The sequence below is a fragment of the Melanaphis sacchari genome, unplaced genomic scaffold (assembly GCF_002803265.2).
Source record: "Melanaphis sacchari strain LSU unplaced genomic scaffold, SCAv2.0 Contig32_pilon_pilon, whole genome shotgun sequence".
In the NCBI taxonomy this organism is placed as follows: domain Eukaryota; kingdom Metazoa; phylum Arthropoda; class Insecta; order Hemiptera; family Aphididae; genus Melanaphis; species Melanaphis sacchari.
Genome location: NW_020271199.1, coordinates 426,569 through 449,262, shown reverse-complemented (window position 1 = coordinate 449,262; position 22,694 = coordinate 426,569). Strand labels below are relative to the sequence as shown.

The 22,694-nt window shown below is 24.0% G+C and overlaps 2 protein-coding genes and 2 non-coding genes across 4 annotated transcripts; 2 read left to right on the top strand and 2 right to left on the bottom strand.

Moving 5' to 3' along the window:
* Nucleotides 1–884: 884 nt before the first annotated feature.
* On the bottom strand, nucleotides 885–4,322 carry LOC112596614 (actin-like). Its single transcript, XM_025342381.1, has 5 exons — nucleotides 4,295–4,322; nucleotides 3,805–3,935; nucleotides 2,884–3,126; nucleotides 2,191–2,582; nucleotides 885–1,263 (listed from the first exon to the last, which is right to left on the bottom strand). The coding sequence occupies exons 1-5, from the start codon at nucleotides 4,320–4,322 to the stop codon at nucleotides 885–887; spliced, it is 1,173 nt and encodes a 390-aa protein (XP_025198166.1).
* Nucleotides 4,323–6,014: 1,692 nt separating this feature from the next.
* Nucleotides 6,015–6,087, top strand: Trnak-uuu. The gene has a single exon. It is a non-coding gene; the product is annotated as a tRNA-Lys (tRNA).
* Nucleotides 6,088–11,044: 4,957 nt separating this feature from the next.
* Trnak-uuu lies at nucleotides 11,045–11,117 on the bottom strand. The gene has a single exon. It is a non-coding gene; the product is annotated as a tRNA-Lys (tRNA).
* A 1,745-nt stretch (nucleotides 11,118–12,862) lies between these two features.
* LOC112596575 (E3 ubiquitin-protein ligase synoviolin B-like) lies at nucleotides 12,863–22,300 on the top strand. Its single transcript, XM_025342332.1, has 13 exons — nucleotides 12,863–13,088; nucleotides 13,150–13,328; nucleotides 13,500–13,592; nucleotides 13,671–13,823; nucleotides 13,898–13,946; nucleotides 14,023–14,253; nucleotides 14,877–14,976; nucleotides 15,122–15,267; nucleotides 15,401–15,895; nucleotides 15,973–16,035; nucleotides 18,021–18,210; nucleotides 19,808–19,945; nucleotides 22,035–22,300. Exons 2-13 carry the CDS (start codon nucleotides 13,167–13,169, stop codon nucleotides 22,135–22,137), a joined length of 1,923 nt encoding a protein of 640 aa, XP_025198117.1. The 5' UTR covers nucleotides 12,863–13,088; nucleotides 13,150–13,166; the 3' UTR covers nucleotides 22,138–22,300.
* Nucleotides 22,301–22,694: the final 394 nt, after the last annotated feature.

Genomic DNA, 22,694 nt, shown 5'->3' with positions numbered 1-22,694 from the left:
TGTATATATATATACCCAAAGTGTTAGGACTTAAGAATAATTTGAATATACCTAATCCAAGAGTTATAAATTATAACCATAATACATTATTAATAATACCATTATTTTATTGCTAGTTAATTTCTTTTAGATAAATCATATTATTATGTGCAGAAATGCTTAATTTATTATATTATTTAATTTTAATATAGATATGTTTGATATAAGTGGCATAATAATTGGATAAAAAACTGGGGAAGCAAAATAATTAATTCATCAAAATCGATAGTATTACCACAGTTTAATTGTTTACAAATAAAAGTTCATAAAAAATGGTTCATTTTTGGTTTATTTTTGTAATCCAGATCTATTGAATAATTTTGAACACACGGTAGTATATTATACAAGAGAAATGTAAAATGAATGTATTTAGATATATGTATAATGTATATAATAATTTAAGTAAAAAAAATATAAATCTATTCCATTTTTTCTTAATTTTATAACATTTAAAGATTTCTACTGCTCACAAAACTAGAGAAGAGAATGATACCTTTGCCCCTATAATTTCAAAGGGGCAAGTGTTCCTTCCACAATTGTATCACTTGGCATATGTGAATATTTATTAAAACATTTATTTAACACTATACCAATATGTTATAAATATATGTAATTATAAACAAACAGTGTACTGGGTATTATATTTTAAGCTTAATTCGAACGAGTGAATGAGTGAAATGCGGAATAAGTAACGATACATCGGCAACGGCCAGAAATTTTGGTAAAAAGAAAATTATTTATCAATTAACAATCATTTTAATTTAAATTTTAAAATAGCTGTCGAAACGCTAATAAATTGGTATTGGCGTTTACAACGATTATAAATTACAATACATTAACATCAATTAAATTAAGCTTTTGCAGTCGTGTAAAGCTGCAGCCCCCTTTTCTTCGTACATTTCCTTGCTGATCCACATTTGCTGATAGCTGGGCATCGAAGCTAATACAGCACCACCGAGCCATGTAGAATATTTACGTCCGGGGTCCGCTTTAATTTGAACTTTGATAGTAGACGCGACTAACTTAGCTACCATTTCCTCCAAACGAATGGGCAGAAATGGAAACATCGTATTACCACCAGCCAATATGATGTTGTTGAACATAGTTTTTTGTCCTTTATAATCGTAAGCACTGCATGATCTATATATCAAGTTGTGGATACCTCCTAGTTTTGATTCAATGTTGAACAAAAGAGGATCAAACAAGATTTCAGTCGATTGAAAGCTAAAATAGTTAATACTCGAATAAATAAAGCAATAATTATTTTCTTATAATTTAACATATTATATGTATATTATAAGCCAGGCAAATCATAGATTATGTATACGGAGTGTTTCACGATAAACTGACAATCAATAACTTTTGTTCTATTGAAAAATTTGTCAATAATTGTTGTCTACATTACATTTAAAATATTTTTAGATTTAAAAAAAAAATGTTTATGCAAAATTAAAAAGTTAAAAATTTTCTATTTGATATTAAAAAAAAAAATCATGGAAGCCATTTTGTAAATCCGATTATTAGAAAAATTTTTGTATTAGAACTTTTACTAAGGTTGAGTCAATAGTTTTTAAACAATTTTTAAATTTTGCTTAAATTCAAATTTATTTCATTAGTGTTACAGCGATTGTCGGTTATCGGTTATCCAAAAAATCTATTTAAAATAATATAAAATTGTGCAAACTTAAAAAATATCGTAGAAAATAAACAGTTGAAAATTTTTATTTATTTTTTTTTTTTGCAAATATGTTTTTAAAATCATATCAACGACATGTCTATTTTAATTTTTTTAAATATCAAATAGACATTTTTTATTAATTTAACATACAAAATTTAAAAAAAAAAAATCGAAAAATTAATTTAAATGAAGCGCAGATGACAATTAATAATTAAAAAAAAGTTGAAAATGTTCAATAGAACAAAAATTATTGCAATTTTCAGTTCACCGTGAAACACCCTATACATATACATATATATATTTATATATATTAATTAATAAATTTTATAATAATCGTTTTATCAATAATCGAACTGTAAATATATATTATAAATACACTATAAATATGTTTAATTTTTAGAATTTTTCTCAAGATACCTATTATTAAAAATATTTTAACCTTTAAACTGTTATAATTAATATAAAATACTAACGCTTCGCTTTCGACATTGATCACCATTCCGTCTGGGAGAGTATATTCTTTTTCTTTTTCTTTCGTATACATATCTTTTTCAAATTTAAAGTTCAAAGCAAAATAACATAATTTTTCTTTAATATCGTTTAGAATTTCGAAATCTTTTGAAGAGTCAAAGCTGTATCCACGTTGATTTAATAATTCCATCAAATATTGTGTTATATGCCAACCACCGACTGACATTGTTTGTACGGCGTGATGCGATGGATATCCATCGAAAATAGGTATTACTTGTGTGTAGTCGTTTCCAGAATCTACCATCAAGCCAGTAGTTCTGCCACTACTGTATAAAGCAAGGACCGACTTTGGTATCACTGCTGTCTTTGGTACGTTGAATAATTCGAACATAGTCTAATTTATGTAAAATAAGTTAGTAAAATTTCTTATTTTTCTTTGATGGGAAATGGTTTTATTATTTTGATCCTCCAAAAAAAAAAAAATATCCAAACAAGAGATTTTTTTTAAATATACTATTACCTATAATAATTAATAAGTAAAACTAATAAGTACCTATCCCAATCTATATTAGCACATTAAAAAAAAAAAAGAATTACAATTTTACTGAGACGATATAACTGATGTCTAATAATATCTTTTTCATACTTTTGACAAAATAATAAAGTATTTTTTATGTATTTAAAACATCATTAACCTCAAACATTTTTTCACGCAATGGCTTTGAATTCATATCCACTTCTGTATGTAAAATATTATAATTTTCTGGTGGTACCAATAATTCTTCGTAATACATGTGGTACCAAATTTGTTCCATTGCATCCCAGTCGCAAATTATACTTTTACGTATTGGACAAATTGTATCCAAAATATCTTTATTTCTTATGGCAGACTCGCCGGAAAATACAATATTTTCTTCATGTTCTGGGTTAGAAATTATCTGAAAAGAACAATAATTCAATATTAAATGGTTGAAAATGATAAAAAATTTAAATATAAAACAAAGTAAGATATTAATTTTAAATTTAAAATTAAATATTGAAGACATATTATACACAGATAATTATCAATTTTATTTTAAATAATATACTTGTATTAGGGTTTAAACCATTTAAAAAGTACGTAAAAGTAAGGAGTGGATGAATATTTCCAAATCGATTTGAGCAATGCAAAAACTATATTTTTAAAAGTTAATGCAATATTTGATGATGCCGGAGCAAGTATGTCATAGGAATCCATAATTCTCAGGGTAATGTGAATAAAATAAAATTATTAATAAAAAAATTAATTATGCATGTTGTATGCGACACAAATTAATATGTTACCTATTGAAATGTAATTTAAACTACAAACGTCATTAACTTATAATAATTTATCAATATCAATTTTAGGACTACAAAACCATCTTAAACTATAGGTTAGGACAGTTAGGTTATTAGTATCACCAAATTTATATTCCAAAATATCCCAGGAAAGTGGAATCCTACAACAAATTTTAAAAAAAGCAGCGTTCTGTGCCAAATTCATACAGAAAAATACATGCATATTTCTATAATATTATAAAAGTTTCTAATTTCTATACATATAAAATTTATAGAGTTACAAAAACATTGCATACTTTTTTATTTTTAGGTCTTCCAACTATAGTTGGAATTATTGCTCGTGGAAAATTTTCATTGGAAAACCCAGCTTTCAATGAATAAGAACCATTATCGCATACTATTGCTATTTGACTATGTTGAAAATCATCTACAATTTATATTTAAAAGTTATTCTAAGTATAAATACCACAACATTAAAGTAATTAATTAATAATATTTGTACATAACAGTTATTTTGTTATACGATAGTTCGTTAGTTATAAATTAATTTTATCAATACACTACCTATGTGTCCTATGTATAAAATAAATAGTGACCTTGGTAGTACAATAATACTACCTGTATATTTTAACATTTTTTTTTTTTTATTTGTTCCAATTTCTCAATATAAATTTGAATAGTTACTCAAAAAAAATAAGAACAGGTGATATTTTTTTTTAGTTATAAGAATTTCTTGAAAAAAATTATTTTTTATTCTTTATAAAAAAAAAGTTTTACACCACTTACTTAAAGGACATTTTACGATATTTGTCATGATTCTGAAAATATTTTATACACGCCTACTGTTACAATAAACAAGATTCCACACAACAATTATTGAAAACTACAAAAATCAATATTAGAATACCTATTAAATAATTAAACACAAAATAATATCACATGTTCCAAATGTATGAGTAAATAAACAATTCCAAAGAACTTAAATCTATAAGGTCAGTATAAAAAAAAAATTACATTAGTTTTATGTTTCTTAAAATTATAAAATAAATATCATGGATTATAAATATTTTTTTAAACAGGTAAACATTTAAAATCCTAATAATAAGAGACATCATTGAATTAAAAATTATTATTAGGTATCTAGGTGGCTAGGTATAATATATTACATATACATTAAATATTTATTACCCATATATTTTATAATTATTAAATTGTTATGTGTATTTAATTATATGTACTGTGTTGTTTAGTTTGTTATGAATTTAGGATTGTCTCAAATAATAAACCATTACCATAAAGGAATTAAGTGTACGTACCCTCCTAAGTAAGTATTTGTATACATATTATTATCATTCAATATTATATATTTTATGTAAAGTTTAATCTATAGTTTTAGTAAAAATGAGATCTTTTAATTTTTGTAGTTTTAAGGAATACCTAAGTTATAATAGATAACATAATATTAATATACTTACACATATTATTAAACACATAATATATTCTATACCTATCACAAAAGTAAAAGGATAGAAGGAGGTAATAAAAAAAAAAAAAAAATAGATAGTATTACATGATTTTTTAATCAGATATTTCTGTATTCTGTGTTAGATTCTGAGCAGAATAATGAATACACCAACTAATTAATTTTACAATTATATTATACATGTAATTTTTAGCTTTTATTGGGACATAATAATGGATATTAATCATTAATATTATAAATATAATGACATTTTCAATATATGTATTTAGGTTAGATAATTTTAAACTATTGCTTGTCGATAGGTACCACAAAGCAATTCACACCATTCTAACAGTTAGGAAGTATTGATTCAAAAGTTATTAAGAATAGGTAACAAATTATTAATATAGGTTATATTAAATATATATAAATATACAATATAATTTACATACCTAAGTTAATTATTAGTTATTTATTAATTAATAATATATTTATACAAGTACCTATTGGCTACTGTAATAATTAAATACTAATAATATACCTAATAAATTCAATGTACTCAGAAATAATTCATTTGCTCTATTGTATGAATACAATGGTAAAATAAATATTGATATAAAATAAATGCAAAAATATAGGTAAATAATGATTTAAATTTTACCAGTTTTCCAATAATTTTTTTTTTTTTAGGTATTGGGTTTTGTTTATCCATAATTTACTTAAAGTACTCTTAAAGGTTAAAATTAAAAAAGTTTGTTTTATAAAGTGTTTTCTACAGTTCTACTGAATGCACACAAGACACATACAATTATACAAAATAACTAGATATATAATTTCAAATCAATACATTAAATACTTTATTGATAATTTAAAGATTGGTTGTTCAAATAAAAAATAAACAATCATCTTAAATATAAATATCGAAAAAAATGTTTTTATAAATTTTCTGCTTATTTTAAAAAAAAATCTAAGAATAAAATTTTACCATTTCTATATACCTATGTGAAATGTGAATATTACCTAAATTACACCTACTTCTCACAAGCCCGGATAGCTCAGTCGGTAGAGCATTAGGCTTTTAACCTAAGGGTCCAGGGTTCGAGTCCCTGTCCGGGCGAAATGTTTTTTTGCTTTTTTTTTTTTTTAAATATTTTTCATTTATATTATTGATCAATAAAATTATATTTTAATTACTTTATTTTCGTATTATGTGAAATGTGATTGTAATTTTTAACCATAAATTTTTCTTTACAGTTAATTAGTTAAATAACTTTTCATGTATTTAGTTGCTTTCATTATCATATCGACGGAAATAGTTTAAAACATATCATTGATTTTAAGCCAAGAAATGATGATAACTAAATTAATTTTACGATTATGCGTTTTAATATTTTTTCTGTCTGACATACATTTTAGACAAATAAAAATCAATAGCATATCTAGAATTTTTTTCTGCGTATGCTCATACCTTTGTATGCCATCGTAAAAGCCTGTTACTAAGTAAACCTAGGTTTTACTTAGTTAATGTTAGAATTCACTGTTTGAACTTAATTATATTCTAAGATATATAAATTGAGTTAGTAAAAGCTTTGATTAACGACTAACGTAAACAAAAATTACAATGTAAAAAAAATGTATTTCATTCTTTATAAAATAGTTGTTTGTAAAAAAAAATATTATTAATTTGTACTATTTGTACACGATATACTATTATGCAGATTGCATAATAATATATTTGTTTGGAAGCACTTGCATTTTTTAGTTTTACATATTGTGTCAATCACATTTCAAAAATCCTTGCTCGCATGATAGTGAAAGTTGAACATCACCTTGAAGTACCTATGCTTGTTGTTGTAATTGAAACACACATAAAATAAATTGATTTCTAGTGAATAATTAATTTAAAGTCACAGATTTAGATCCTAATTGATAAAATACTTCAAGAACTATGCAATTTTTCACTTAATTACAAGTTACTCAAATAAACTATGCACTCGTAATAGTAATCAGTAGGGCTCGGAAGTTCATGCCTTAAAAAAACCTGAATAAACATGTACTTATGCACTAAAATATAGCAAAATATGCCTTAAAAAGTTTAAATGTATGCATTCATATGCACTAAAAATCTAAAATTACGTATTAAAAAAATAGGCCGAAGACGGTTTTTCTTTTGGCATGATACAAGAACGAAGTTATTAAAATATATAAAAGATTTTAATGAAATGAAAAGAATCAACATATATACACACACGTTACATATTTACTACAATAACTGAAAAAGTTACAGTTAACAAGTATCAAGTAGATAAGATAATTTCTATTTTAAATTCTATACATTTTTTTCCTTAAAAGTAAAATTATGGGTATAATACGTACTCAAAACTGATAAACCAAATGAAGATTACTATACTAACATTTTATTTTTAATCATTTTATGGAGCAACCAAATTATGATATAAATGATCATATTTTTTTTTTTTCGTCATAATATGATAGGAATATCAAAATTTTGAATAATGTGTCCGATAAAATAGGAAAATGCATAAACATGCCAATTAGGCAAAAAATCTCTAAATATGCAAAAACATGCAAAATAAAACTTTAAAATTTACATATATAACCGTGATACCTTGAAATGAATTTTTGTATTATCTAGCATTAAATAAAACTTAGCAAGATTGATATGCAAATGCGTGATGAACTTCCGAGCCATGGCCTGATTACTAATCAGCTATAACTAACTCAATTTGTACATCCTAGGGGCTAGGATATACACAACGTGTTTAGTAAAAGTCTGAATAAAATTATGATTTTCAGCATTTACTGAGTACATTTGTTAATCCTAGCAATAATTAATAAAAGGACTTTTACGGTAAAATATACATACAAATTTAATAAATATCATTAATTTTAAGTACATTTTTATTTTTAAACTTAAAATTATAATTTTTTTTTTTATTTCACTAAAATAAACCAAAATTGAATTAACTTCCAAAATGTTGATACTACTATAAAATAATATTAATAATTAACATATTTTTTTATGTATAATACATAAAAAGTATATAAAATTAAATATTTTAAAAGAGAAAATAATGAGTTTTACTCCAGTTTTATGATAATTTATCAAATATTTAAAATTTACAAAAATGTACTTTGTTTATACTTAAATTAAGTAAAAGTACTATACTTATAACACTTATAAATCTATGAAAAAAAAAAAAAATACTGATAGAAATTATCTTGCCAATGCATTTTAAAAACAAAATTGAAATCAGCATTAAATTTATCATTTCATACTTAAAGTTTATTAAATCTTACGTATATTATTATGTATTATAATTTCTAATTCTTTATGGTTAAACTTGGAACTATATATAATTACCAAAATACCAGCACCTTGTCTCAATAAAAAGTTCTCTAAGAAAGTTAAAAAAAGTTCATAATACTCACAAACGAATGAATAGTACTTAAAATTTAAATAGATAACTATGATTCTAATAATAAAATTACATTTTTAAAATATATAGTATAAAATATTATACTGGAATAAGATTCGGTATACCTACTTAATATTTTTTATTCTAGAGAGCCACAGACCAATAATAGTATAATTGTACCTAAATTAATGTGATATTGATAACTCTTTTTAAATTTTTAGTTTAAATAATTATAATTACCATTTGTTGTTTACATATAATTTACTTTATGTAGTATGTTTAAACAATACATATTAGTAAAGTCACCTTATGTGTAATATTATGTAACCGATGTCTTTTAATATTACGTTGGGAATGTTGGAATACATTTTAATGTTAATACTTTTAAATTTTTGCTTTAATTTGTATGAAGCATTTTTCACATTATCAAGTCATACACAGAAAAATATTTAGTAATATTTTTAGTAAATATATTTAATTTTTATTCCAAAGCAATGTTTTTTGATGTATCTTTTAAAAATATAATTTTAATATTAGTATTATAGTTATATATTATATAATAATTTTTAATTTGTTTGTTATCATGAATAATTGATTTTTCTCGGTAGAGTAGATATTTAAAATTTATTAACACGACGTATTGGTGATTATGTACGAGTCACGTCCGATTTGTTTTTTTCTGAGATTAGAAATAAAGATCCAAATCTAAAAAGCTATATTTTACTATATAAATATATCAGAATACTCAATAAAAAAGTGATCAAAGTTTATAAAATCAAAAAACATCATGTTGACATAAAAGACTAATTTATACAGTTTTTATGTACAAAAAATTAAATATAAATCATTGTAGACTTATTGTATAAATGATGTATTATCTGAATTGTATTATAATTAATTAATTCTCATAAATAGATTTAAAATACTTGACTATTTTAGTACTATTCTACCATTCAATATTAAAATCAATCAATATAATTTATGCACTTAAATTGATAAAATGAAGTTAATATGTATTGCTATATAAATGTAATACATAGTACCCTATAAGATTTAGTTTAGAAATTGAGAAAGTACGTAAAACAAATACCAGAAAATTGGTAAAAATGATGAAATAATTGTAAATTGATGAGTAATGATAATGTACCTTATACTTGAGTTATTCTTTTGATATAAAATGATTAAATGAGAATAGTAAAACTGTTACATTACCTATATTATAATTTAAAAATAAAATTTAGGATTATTGTTATTAATTTTTAACTCGTGAGTTACCCAGTTACCGCCACTATATCATATAATGGTGTATTAAAGTTCGTACCTAATATAATGTATAGCTTAAAATTAGAATAAATATTTTTAAAATTCCACTGTGTATAGGAAGTAACAATAAACGTTATGATATTGAAGTGTTTCAAATCTTTACAATCTTTACGATCAATTTATATATATATAGGTATATATATTTTTAAACACTAATGAACTAAAGCCGTTATAGGTGAAAACCCATAATTTTTTTCTTAAATATTCAACTTTGCTGAAAATTTAATTTTAAATGCCAATAAAAAAAAAATATTTATGTATTTTTCATATATTTAAATAGCTATACAAATAATAAACTAAATCGAGCAACATAAAGGAATATATAAAAAAATCTATGCCACAAGGCATAAAAAGCATATTTGAACATAAATAAATAAACAACATGAAACATACGAGGAGTGAGGTCATCCGGTGATAGAACACAACGTTAATTTTTCCTCTAATTAAATTAAATTGTAATGGTCTGTTAACTGTCAGTCATTTAGTAAATTTCGACACATTTTTCTCTTAAGACATCGTGGGGGGTTATTAGTTTATTACTTTACTAGGAAGCGAATTGGAAACTGTAATTTAGAATGAAAATTTTTATACTGTTTTATGGCTATTTGATTTACTGTTTTCATATCAAAGTAATTTTGAAGTATGGAGTTTAACACACATACCACAGTGCAGTCGAGCAGAAGAGATAATATGGAGAGTAATGGATTGGAAAGCTTAAAGGGTACGTATTTGGGATGGTTTTGGTAGTTTTGCACATTCCCAGAAATAATAATTTAAATAATAAAACATGTACAATGATAATTTATAGCGACGGATATCGACAATATAATTTCTCATGGACTCGTTATTTAAATATAAATATAATATTGATCAAATTGAATCGCTACTATTTGCTGAGAATTCTAGCATTAGCGCTTAAACGCGATTACTCATAATATACCTACGAAATTATTAGATATTTATTATACAAATATATTTCACCATAATCATTATTATTTATTATATTTAAAGTTAATTTTAAATGTAAGTGTTAGTGCTGAAAGTTTCAGCAATTAACAATTATAGATATATAATAGCGTTAATGCTTCATTTTGGTAGTCACTTTATTATGATTTATTATTGGGTTATAGTGGTTATACAATCTTTAATTGTAATTAAAAATAAATAATTACGTCAAATCAATATTATATTTTGTAATTTATTGTTATCGCATAATACGAAAATAAAATAATTGACTTTAAATTGTATGAATTAATAAAAAAAATATACATTATGAAAAAAATATTTAAAAAAAAAACCAAAAAATCATTTCGCCCGGACAGGGACTCGAACCCTGGACCCTTAGGTTAAAAGCCTAATGCTCTACCGACTGAGCTATCCGGGCTTCTATATATATTATGAATTTTAGGTAGTATTGACATATGTGTAATAAATAAGTAAAATCTTATTGTAAGATTTTAGAATAATTATTATTAGTAGAACAGATTTTTTTTGATTTTAAATATTTGCTTGACATTGAATATTTAATTTAATTTTTCCATTTAGTAATCACTATTTATTATTATTTAACACAAATGATTAGTGAATACTATTTCTATTGTTTAAACAAAGTAGAAATATTAAAATATAGTTATAAACTACAGCCAATGAATTACTGTGATTTCTTCATATACAAAAATTAAATTGTTTTTATTTTTACATGGCTAAATATTCATTATACTATAGTTTTCAGGATTAATATTTCAATACATGTCAGCTGCCTCTCAACTTGGTCATGTCTTAAAAAACCATTTTTTTTTTTTTTTTGTAAAGAGGATAAAACTACTTATGTTGAAAATTAAAATAAGAAAAATTTATTTCTAGGTATTTTGTCAATTAAAAACAAAATGATGCATGGAATAAAATTTGGAAACATAATTTATGTTAATTATATTGGTATTTGATAACTATACTATTTTTTATATTAAAACAATTTATGAACCTTAACATTTGTTATTTAATGTCAACCTTAATATTTACATGTTGGTTTTTTTTTTACCTAGTATATTAAAAAGTATTTAAAAGATATAGTTTATCCATGGATAAGTTTACAGAGGCAACAGTTATGTTAATTTGTCTCTGCATACATACACAAAATTGAACAATACTTCGTTTAAAAGTCCATTAATAGCTATTTACACATTTAACATGAAACTTTGGTAAACTTATCATGATAAAATAACAATTTCTATTTATTAAAGTTTACAAGAGTTACTGAAATTTTAGACCCATTAAGTTAAGTTATTGAAATATATAAATGTAAAATTATAAAACTAATGAAAAACTACCTAATCATTATAACTGATATGCCAGTTAATAAAAGTTACTCCAAATAGCAGTAATATATCGCTAAAAAAATACTGTGTTGATAATTTAACTCCACGTAAGTAATTTTTATTCATTATATCATATTACTCAAAATAAATAAATAAATTTAGTTTTTTGTACAACATTTTTTGACTTCAAAACATCATATATTAAAAGCTAATAGATATATGCAAATATTTACGAGATCAATGAGCAAATTAAATACATTCATAAATATTTTTATTGAGTTCCAGATCTTTTGAGTTTAATTTCAAATTTAGATCACCTAATTATTTAACATGTACAAAACATGCAAATATATCTATTTTATATGTTTTTAATGACTATACTACTTATCTTCTTATTAATTCTTTAATAATTAAACAACATAAAACGATAAAATATAATCTGTGCCATCTGATCAAATAAAATAAAATTATATGGTATAACATGGCAACTAATATGCAAAAAGGATTATTAAGATAAAGTTAAAGTTCTGCAAAGTTTAATAAACAAGTAATTGGATTGTAAATAAAACTAGAATATTAGTAAAAAAAAAAAACATGAAAAATAAAACACGTTCTACTTTACTAAATTGTTTTGTTTTATTATTTCGATAGAGAACTAATAATATTTATTATTTATAACAGTTTACGTAGTTTGTAATTTAATAACTACTATAATCATAGCATTGGTCATAATTTTATCGATCGTACTGATAATACTATTTACTTGACGACTAACATAAAAATGATAACAGTATTGATATGATATTATTCAGTTGACGTGCACGTCGTCCATACGCTATAATATAGTGACAACAGTTTTGTCGTTTTTATTGATATATCGTACTACTCAAGCTGAAACTTAAAAGAAAGTATAACTTAAACGAAATATTATTCACTAAACATAGTGTGTTAAGTCAGCAAAGAACTATTCTGTTTGTTTTTAATTAAAAGGTTGAATTTTCGGTTGAGTAGTTAAAAATCGTCGGTATCACATCTCATATGTACGCATATATTTAAACGTCATTATATTTATTTATTTACACATTTTTTGTTAACTGATAGAAAACCGTTGTAACAATATGAGTACAACCACGGCTGCGGCTGCAGCGAAAATGACGAGCACCACGGCTGTAGCCGTGAGTCTAGTATTGTCCAGTTGTGTAATAGCAAATGCTTTTCGCCAAAAGAAACAATTTTATCCGTCAGTCGTATACATATGTAAATCTAATCCAAGTATGGCAGTAAGTAAAAATACACAAAAGCTTTTGGATTATTTTAAGATTTAACATTTATATAAATCAAAAAACCATAATACCTACTTACATTGTATTCATTTTCTATAATAAATAGGATATAAATGTTATAATTTATAAATAACTAAATTTATACATTATTATTATTTTATACTTTAGATAATGTATATGCAAGCTTTAGTGGCTGTCTATTTAATTGGGAAATTAACTGGTAAATTATTTTTTGGTTCATTACGCCCTGCAGAATCAGAGGTATTTATTTTAATTTTTATAATATTTTTCAAACACCTATTAGATTTAATTGTTTTGTTGGTATTTTTATATTTCTAGCGCTTAATAGAAAAAGCCTGGTATGCTGTGACAGAAACATGTTTAGCATTTACTATTTTTAAAGATGACCTGAGTCCCAAATTTGTTGCTCTATTTACTTTATTATTATTTCTAAAATGTTTTCATTGGTTGGCAGAAGATCGAGTAGATTATGTATGTTTAAATATTTTTTATATAATAAATATGTTGTTATTTTGTATATATTTATATTATTTTTATATTTTTAGATGGAACGTACTCCAGTTATATCATATATATTTCATTTGCGCATATGGTGTAAGTAATATAAATATTTTTGTATTTATTCAAATGTATAGCTTACACTTTTAATGGTTTAAATTATTTTAAATAGTGCTATTATTCATCTTAACATTGGGTGATTTATATTTCATTCATGATGCATACACTACTACGATGGCCAAAGGTCCATCAGTGCAATTAGTATTTGGATTTGAATATGCATTACTCGTCACATTAGCAGCTAATGCAGGGTTTAAGTATATATTGCATGCAGTAGATGTACATAGTGACACATTTTGGGAAAGTAAAGCTGTCCTTCTGTTGTACCTTGAATTTTTTATTGGTAAGATTATTTAAAATATATTTTCTAATCCATTACTAAATATAGATAAAGTTTAAGGAGACAATAGTTATTATACAAAAAAATTATTGGTTTGATAAATTTTAACTTTAAAATTGTATTTTAATATATTATCAGTTATTTTAACTTTTGATGGATTTTTATTTTTCAGCTGAATTATCAATTAATATAAAAACCATATTTTTTTTTTATTATAAATTTATATATTTTCATTTTAATATTTTAAATATTAAAAATTTGCTTCGGTTATTACATAGTTGACAATGTTAATTGTTAATACATCAAAATCTGTTCAACCAATTAAACCCAAATTCTATAGATTTTTTAATTAATTTAATTTTTTTTTTTTTATCGTCATGAATGGTTAAAAAATAGTGACCAATGAATAATATTCATTGTCGTGTGTTTATGTGTTCAGAAGTGCTCCGATTATAAATTAACCATTAATTTATTCGTGGTAACATTATCAAAATATTTTCTATATTTATCTTCTTTAAAATTGACTTAAGTCCTCTTAATAAGTATTGTTTTATTTTTAAGAACTTTAATTTTAAATTGATTATTTGAACCATTTTTACTCATTTATGTATATTATGATTTATTAGGGTTGTGTAAAGCTGTGATGTATGTGGTTTTCCTTGTAATCATGGTACGAACTTACACAATACCACTATTTGCTTTTCGACCAATGTATCATACATTAAGGTAAAAAAATAAAATAATTTAAACAATATATTTTTTATATATGCTCTAGTATTTTATTTTAACTAATGTTATGAATTAAAAATTGTAGAGCTTATTTTTCTAAAAAAATTTTGTTAAGTTAAAACATGAACATATTATTTTTTAGAAATTTCAAAAAAGTTTTCCAAGACCTTGTACTATCTCGTAGAGCAATACATAATATGAATACTCTATACCCGGATGCTACACCACAAGATTTACAAGCCATTGAAAATGTGTGTATTATATGCCGTGAAGATATGACAGCTGCAGGTAAATTTTGACATAATATTAACTTTATAAACATAAAATAGTTTTAATTATACAATTGTAGTAACTACAATTTTATTTTATTTTATTAAAATGATAAGAAAAAATCTTATGCCTACTATATAATTATTTTTAGCTGCAAAAAAATTGCCATGCAATCATATATTTCATACATCATGTCTACGTAGCTGGTTTCAACGTCATCAAACATGTCCTACTTGTAGATTAGATATTTTGCGCCCAACACCTTCAACAACTCAGAATTTTAATGTTCCTCCACCACCAACACCGAATCTGAATAGAACAGTTCAGGAAACACCATTAACTGCTGATGCAACTGGATCATCTTCTGATAATGATAACAATCGTGGACCAAACACTAATAATCATACACATTTATCACCTGGTCAAGCAGGAAGTAATGGAAGTTCTTTTTATAATCAAACACCACTACGGTATCAATTTAGACCATTCACATTTCAACGATCAACGTCTATTGATGAAATTAATAGCAACAACAATGATAATTCAAGCAATGGTATACCTGAACCAAATAATACAAATGAACCAATGATTGCATTTATGAATGCAGCAGGATTAGGTGTTGGAAATGGGTTACCATCATTATTCAGTAATTAAAAATCTCAATTTTAGTGATTACAACATTTAAGATGCTTAATTTAATATTTATTTATTTGTTTTAATTAGATGATTTACCACAAACATCCTCAAATATACCACAAATTCCATTTAATTTACCATTTGTTGGCGGTAAGTTAATTTTGAATTATTTTTATTTATTAAAAGGGAATACACATAATTTATTCTACTTTAATAATTCTAAAAAAAAATTGATATGTATATACTCTGTTTAGTTTAAGTTAATCCATCTTTGCATATGTATACTGAGCTGTCAAAATGGTCAGCCTCTCACAGTTAACTCAGATTAGTTGCTGGTGTACGCCAATCACTATAATATTTGTAACTAGTAGTGACCTGTATGCATATCTAAGCAAAATTCACACTTATGCAGTAGTAGATTTAGGCAAGGATGTAGAACCACGACTAGTTTTCATCGAATAAGCAGGTTAACTTAAACAGAATAGAATATAGAAAAGCAAACCTTTATTTACATAGGAAAGCATAAAAAGAAAAGAAGAAGAATAAATGATATTAAACAAATTAATTTTTGATTTCAAATTCTCAAAAAAAAAGAAGGTACTATATCCCACTTAAAAAATATTATGATGAGTACATAACTTAAAAAAGGTTTAGATAAATAGTATTCTTACTATAGAATTAATATGAAAAATTTTTCTAGTTTTACTCATCTATAAACAGTTATTATTAAGAGACTTATTAAAAAATAGCCGACCCGTCACGGTTTAGCCTGTGTTTGGTATTTTGCTTTCGGATGATGATGTGTAGAATTTTGTATTCAAATTTTATCATTTAAGGTGATCTGCAAGTAAATATAAAAAAACGGTTAATGAAAACGTATAAAAAATTTTCTAGCAGTATTAATGATAAATATATTTTTATTAAAAATTATTACAGATACAAAAAAATGCTAATTAATCTGTTGTTGATACAGAATTTTATAAAACTTTTGAGTATATAACGTTTTTTGTTCTATTTCCTGTTGAAATCAAAACTATTGGTTATAATTTTATAAACTATTATATTAATTTGTATACTAGGGCCACTCTAAGAACGCTACTTGTTGTGCATCCAAATAACTGAGCTTCGCAGATTCGTGCCCCAATTTCTCCCACTCTACCATCTTTTGCCGCAGTAAATTCCCCCACTCGTTATATAATAGTAGCGGCGGCGGCCAGCGTTCGGGAAGGTTTAGTGGTGGGAATGCGCGAGATCGGACGAATTTTGGGCACCGCCCAGTAGCGTTCTTAGAATGGCTCTAGTATAGTTTATAATTTCGGCAAATGTTTATTTACAACAAAGTACGTAAAAGATTATAACTGTAATGACGAATAAAATTAAATTGTGAATAATAGATGATCAATCGTAAGCTTAATATTTGGTTTAATCTTGTGACAAAAAATTGGAAAAATGTTAAATAGTGTCGTCACAAAATGAGAACATCCCCCTTTCCCACCCCTCCGACAATTATAATCGGGTGACGTGGAAAAAGATAACAGTGTTGTCACAAAATGGGAACTTAAAAAAGGCCTGTTATCTCGAACCTCTCTGAGAGGCCCCAAAAATTAACTCATACTATACTACTATATCTAACTGTAAGTGATTTTTTTGTGTAAAGTAAACTCAATAACTATTGGTTCAATTTTGATCAGATATTTTTTAATGTGTTCCTTTGATTACGCGAATTTTATAGGCATAAATTTAATCAAATTAAGTAAATAATTAGTTATTTTAATGTGTAAATTGTATATCTACATGCGGCGCAAAAAAAATAATGTTAAATACTTACTGTTGACATAGAGACCAATACACATACTTGACATACTTATATTAAAACTTTATTATTATTTATTTTTTTGTTTTTAAATTTTTTAAGAACTTTATACTTATTTTTTATTAACAAAAGTGGTACTAAAACCTTCAGCAGACTGTCAGGTATAACAGCAAAAAATTTCAGCCAAATCAGTTCAGTAGTTTTCTCGGTTAGTGTGGTCGTAGAAAACTCTTTACAATTTTATATAGTAGTAGAGATGTACAAACATTTTTTTCTAGTAATGCTTGTTATTTGAACTAATTAAATATTTTTTTAATAAAAGGAATGGCAATCCAGCCACCAAATGTGCCTCCTAATTTGGACACACTAACTGATGAAGAATTACGTTTAATGGAACAGAATACAAGACAAGGATGTTTAGCACGCATTAAATATATTACCAATATAAAATGTATGTTAGATGCCGCTGTTGTGATGATGAATCATTACTCATCAGCATGTCTTGTAGCTGGGTAAATATTTTTAAATTCTATATATTTCTTAATTTTATGTTAATATTTTGAATCTTACTATATTCAAAGATATTAATAATATTAGAGCTTTAAAATAATTGAAACACTTAGACTGGTGTATTACTTTAGTAGCATGATAAAATAAGTAGGTATGATTACAACAAATTAAATTTTATCCAGTTGCACGTTTAAAAAGTTGGGAAGCTTATAATATAGATTTTTTGATCAGCTTATAATTTTAAATGTATGATATTAAAAACCAATAAAATGCAGCAAAAGATTTCTATCCTTTTCCTCGATATTACATATCACCAATTTATTATCATATCTTATTATTTTTGCAATGTAAACTGTTTAACTTTTTAGTCAATATTAAGTTATAGTAAAACTGTATAATATGCATGCATACTGGCTCTTGCCCATGCATTTTGAATATTTTTAAATTGTTTAACTTACTTAATTTATGTTGTATTACATTTTCAAACTTTTTGACCTAATCTAAATATTTTTTTCAACTCTTTAAATTATTAAACTGAAAAAATTCAATATTTAAAACGTTTAAAAACAGCTCATAATTACTAATCTTAATATTTTGCAAAATATTATTATGCATATACAGTTGTTGCCAGATAAAATTGACGCAGCAGTATTTTTTTAGTAGGTGTAACTCAAACTAAATGTAGTATGTTTCAACCCTGTGTTGCACCTCTTCAAATTATTTACCATAAATTTATAAAAATTAATGACTGCTGATAATGATAATAATATAATATTAATAGATTAATGTGATAGAGAAACCGTGGAATATACTAATAATTAATATAGATGATTAATATTTGCTCACGCCACTATTGTGTTTGTGTGCTTTTGTATTAAATATGTACACTATAAAATAGATAAAAATAGATACCTATAGCTATGTACTGTGTTTTTTTTTTTATATGTTTTATCATTAGTTTTATTTTATAATGAGTTCAAAGATTAAAAATCATAAAGCTCTTAGTCAAGCAAGAGAAATAATTTGGAATGTTTTCAATGCTGTAAAATATGACTGCAGAAACTATTAGTTATTGTGTAGATTATCCAAGTGTCAAAAATCTTAAGATCTATGAATAACTAAAAAAGAACTGAAACTTTTTAAAGATAATATTATTTCTAGTAAATTCTTAACTATTTTGTGAAAATTTTGAGGCTACATTAATTAATTTTCAAATGCATTATAAAAACAAAATCCATTCCGATTTCAAAAACTGGTTTTGTATAAAAATGTCAGTTATTCTTATTCTTATTTATCCTTATGTTTGTACCAGTGAAAATGGTAACTTTTTCTTATAATATTTCTAAAGAATCAAACATGAAGTAGATTCAATTTACAATTAGAAATCAGTTTCAAAGTTGAAAATTGAATTATTCTTATTATTTTAAAAAGTGATGACAGACACCAAAGTAAAAATTCTTTATTCAGAATCTAAAATTATTTAGTATTGTAGTTTAGTTTTTTTATTTTTATTTGAAGTGGTTCTTTTTTCAATTTGGTAATATTCTAAAATGTTTAATAGTAATAATCATTGTTTATTTTAATTTTTTTGTTTTCTAGTCTTGATAGTACTGATTCTACTTTAAACAGCGAAACTAAAACTTCAGATACTACAGAAAATGACGAACAGTTGGAAACTAGACCACCAAGTAATATTTCTTCTGAAAATGATTCTAGTGCCCGTAGTGGAGTTACTAGGTATTTATGATAATTCAAAATTTATAATTTTTTAACAATGACCTAAAGTATTGGCAACTTTGTATATTTTTTTATTAAACTTCATAATTTCATTTTTTGTTTTATTTATATAATAATGTTTATTATTGTGATGAGTATTATTGTGATTTAACTATTTTTTCTTTAGATTAAACATTAAAAAAAGTGTATGACATTTAGAAAAAAACTAAAGAAATTTGATTCCAGTTATTTTCTTCAGAAATAGTCCTATCTTATGCTAATTGTACTAACTAGACAAGTAATAGAATATAAATTCTTAAAACATATAGTTTGAATTAGTTAATTGGTTACTAGAAGACAACATTTTCAATTTTTTTTTAATTGAACTCTTAAACCCTACAAAATTTAATTTATAAATTTCAAATGTTACTAAAATTTATATAAAAAAGTTAATTTTATAATCAATTTTTATTGATATATGCCTTGACCTCTCGCTACTGCCCTAAGCATGTTAAAGGTTAGGGAGTATATGCCATCTGTAATGTTAATTTATATTTATTATAATATCATACATTTATATATTATAAAAAATTGATTACAGTACTCCCTTGTTAACACAAATAATTAGATAACATGAATCAATTTTTCAGTCCCAAAAAATACATATACTTTAAGACAGGCTTTTTTTATTTTCTCGGTTTACACAAATTTTTTGGTTAACACAAAACTCGAACAAAATTTACAAACCATAATGTCATTTTTTTGATCAGCATTAACAGAAAAATTCCATTTTCTAATTTTATTTTATTACTCGTATATCTTATTGTAATCTTTAATACAGCTATGTAAGTAGTTTTATCGTTGCCTTATCTTATCCCTTTTATTACCTACTTATTATAAACATCATATTTGTGTAATCTGGTTTAGTACTAATCGCTCTCATTCAATTTAATTTTTCTATCGATCAGTTTTAAATTGATTTTGTTAGTTATTTTTTTAGTTTAAATGCAATGTACAATAATAATTTTTATATATTTTTTGTATGCATGATGAAATTTAGTATGTATTTAATATTTACGTGTAATTGATAATTTAAATAAATAAAAGTAATAAAATAAAATAAAATAAAATAAAATAAAAAAATGTAATATATATATATGAATGATTGGAAAGTATGTTTCTACAATTTAACGAAATTTTATGTTTATATTTCTTGTTATAATTTTTGTTGTTACTACGGTAGGAACTAATTTTATTAATATTAGTGTTGGATTAAACCATATGAAAAATAATGTAATAATTTGTACTATTATATTATTATTTATTGTACATTATAAGTACTATTGTACTTTAATAGGTGTATTTGATTTAAACTACTCTGATAACTCAAATTCGTTCGTGTAAGTATAAATCGTTTTACGAAAACAAATTTGTGTTAAACGTATCGATTTACACAAATTTTTTTAACACAAACCGGTCATTTTGCGGTCCCGTTGAGTTTGTGTTAACGAGGGAGTACTGTATTGTGTCAACAATTATTAAAATAATAAATATTTCAACAAACAATTTCATTCACATTGAATTTAATTTTTTCAGCAGTTATACTTTTTTTTTCGTGTACACCTAGGAACTTAATATCATAATCATGCATATTAAATATATTCAATTTTTTATTTTTATTGTGTCAACAGCCTTTTGCATATCTTCAGGTTTAAAAGAAAATTTAGATTTTAAATCCATTTATTTATGTTATTTTTACAGTCTTCTATCTTATAGAATACTTAAATTAAATCAAATAACAAAACTTAAATAAATATTGCCAAATACTAAGTTTTAGTATCATATCAATGTTTAACATTAATTCTATGCATTGGATGAAAATTAAATGTGTGGTACAATGAATAAAATGTTTATATAGTTTTATATTAGATGGCAAAGTTTAAAAATCGGTATTTAAAGTTAATATTGAAATAATAAACAAAAATATTTTGTTGTAAACTAATATTAATTGTTCTTAGTACCCATTTATCTACATTTATTTAAAATTTACAGAATTACAAAACAACTGAGTAAATAATTTAATTATTTTAACAATATTTGAAATATTTAGCAGCAACAGTGGCAGTGAAGATCAATTGCTCCCAGAAGAAACTGAACAGCAGCGTATTATTAGATTAAAAAGGTTGGAGAAATTTGGTAGCAATTCCATGTAATTTCTGTAAGCAAATAACTAAGTATCCCATAATGTGATTAAAATAATGTTTTAAGTTTTATTATTAATTCATATTATAGTTAACTAATAGAAAAGGTCTATAATTGGTTTACTTCTTCATCTATTCTATCGTTTTGTAACATTTGTCTTTAAATTATTATTTTTTTTTAAGTTATGTAATTTTTTTTTTTTTTTTTTGTCTATTTTTGCTTTGTTTATTCAACCATATGTTTAGATTATTTATCAATTTCAAGTGAAAAATGATTTTTTGATGATAATTAAACAATAAAATATGATTCCTGGCTAAAACGTTATTTTTTAAAAACCACAAGATTATATCAAACTAGTAATTATATAATTTTGCAATGATAATTTGTGTTATTTAATAATTTAAAAGTTGTATTCTACATTCATATACAAATAAATTATTTTATAAGTTAATGTTTTATGGTTTAATAAAGTATAAATTGCTGAAGTATAAATTAAGACTGTTCATGTTATACTCAAAAGTTATTTTTATAAAATCAAATACAACCTTTTCCAGTTATCAGTCGGTTT

What these genes read in the sequence shown, in the direction of transcription:
- LOC112596614 (XM_025342381.1), bottom strand. Translation starts at nt 4,322, where the DNA reads ATGACAAATATCGTAAAATGTCCTTTAA. An exon ending in TATCGTAAAATGTCCTTTAA is followed by an intron (nt 3,936 to 4,294) that starts GTAAGTGGTGTA and finishes TATAAATTGTAG; the next exon opens with ATGATTTTCAACATAGTCAA. An exon ending in GAAGACCTAAAAATAAAAAA is followed by an intron (nt 3,127 to 3,804) that starts GTATGCAATGTT and finishes TGTTCTTTTCAG; the next exon opens with ATAATTTCTAACCCAGAACA.
- LOC112596575 (XM_025342332.1), top strand. Translation starts at nt 13,167, where the DNA reads ATGAGTACAACCACGGCTGCGGCTGCAGCGAAAATGACGAGCACCACG. An exon ending in CAGAAGATCGAGTAGATTAT is followed by an intron (nt 13,824 to 13,897) that starts GTATGTTTAAAT and finishes TTATATTTTTAG; the next exon opens with ATGGAACGTACTCCAGTTAT. An exon ending in TGAAGATATGACAGCTGCAG is followed by an intron (nt 15,268 to 15,400) that starts GTAAATTTTGAC and finishes AATTATTTTTAG; the next exon opens with CTGCAAAAAAATTGCCATGC.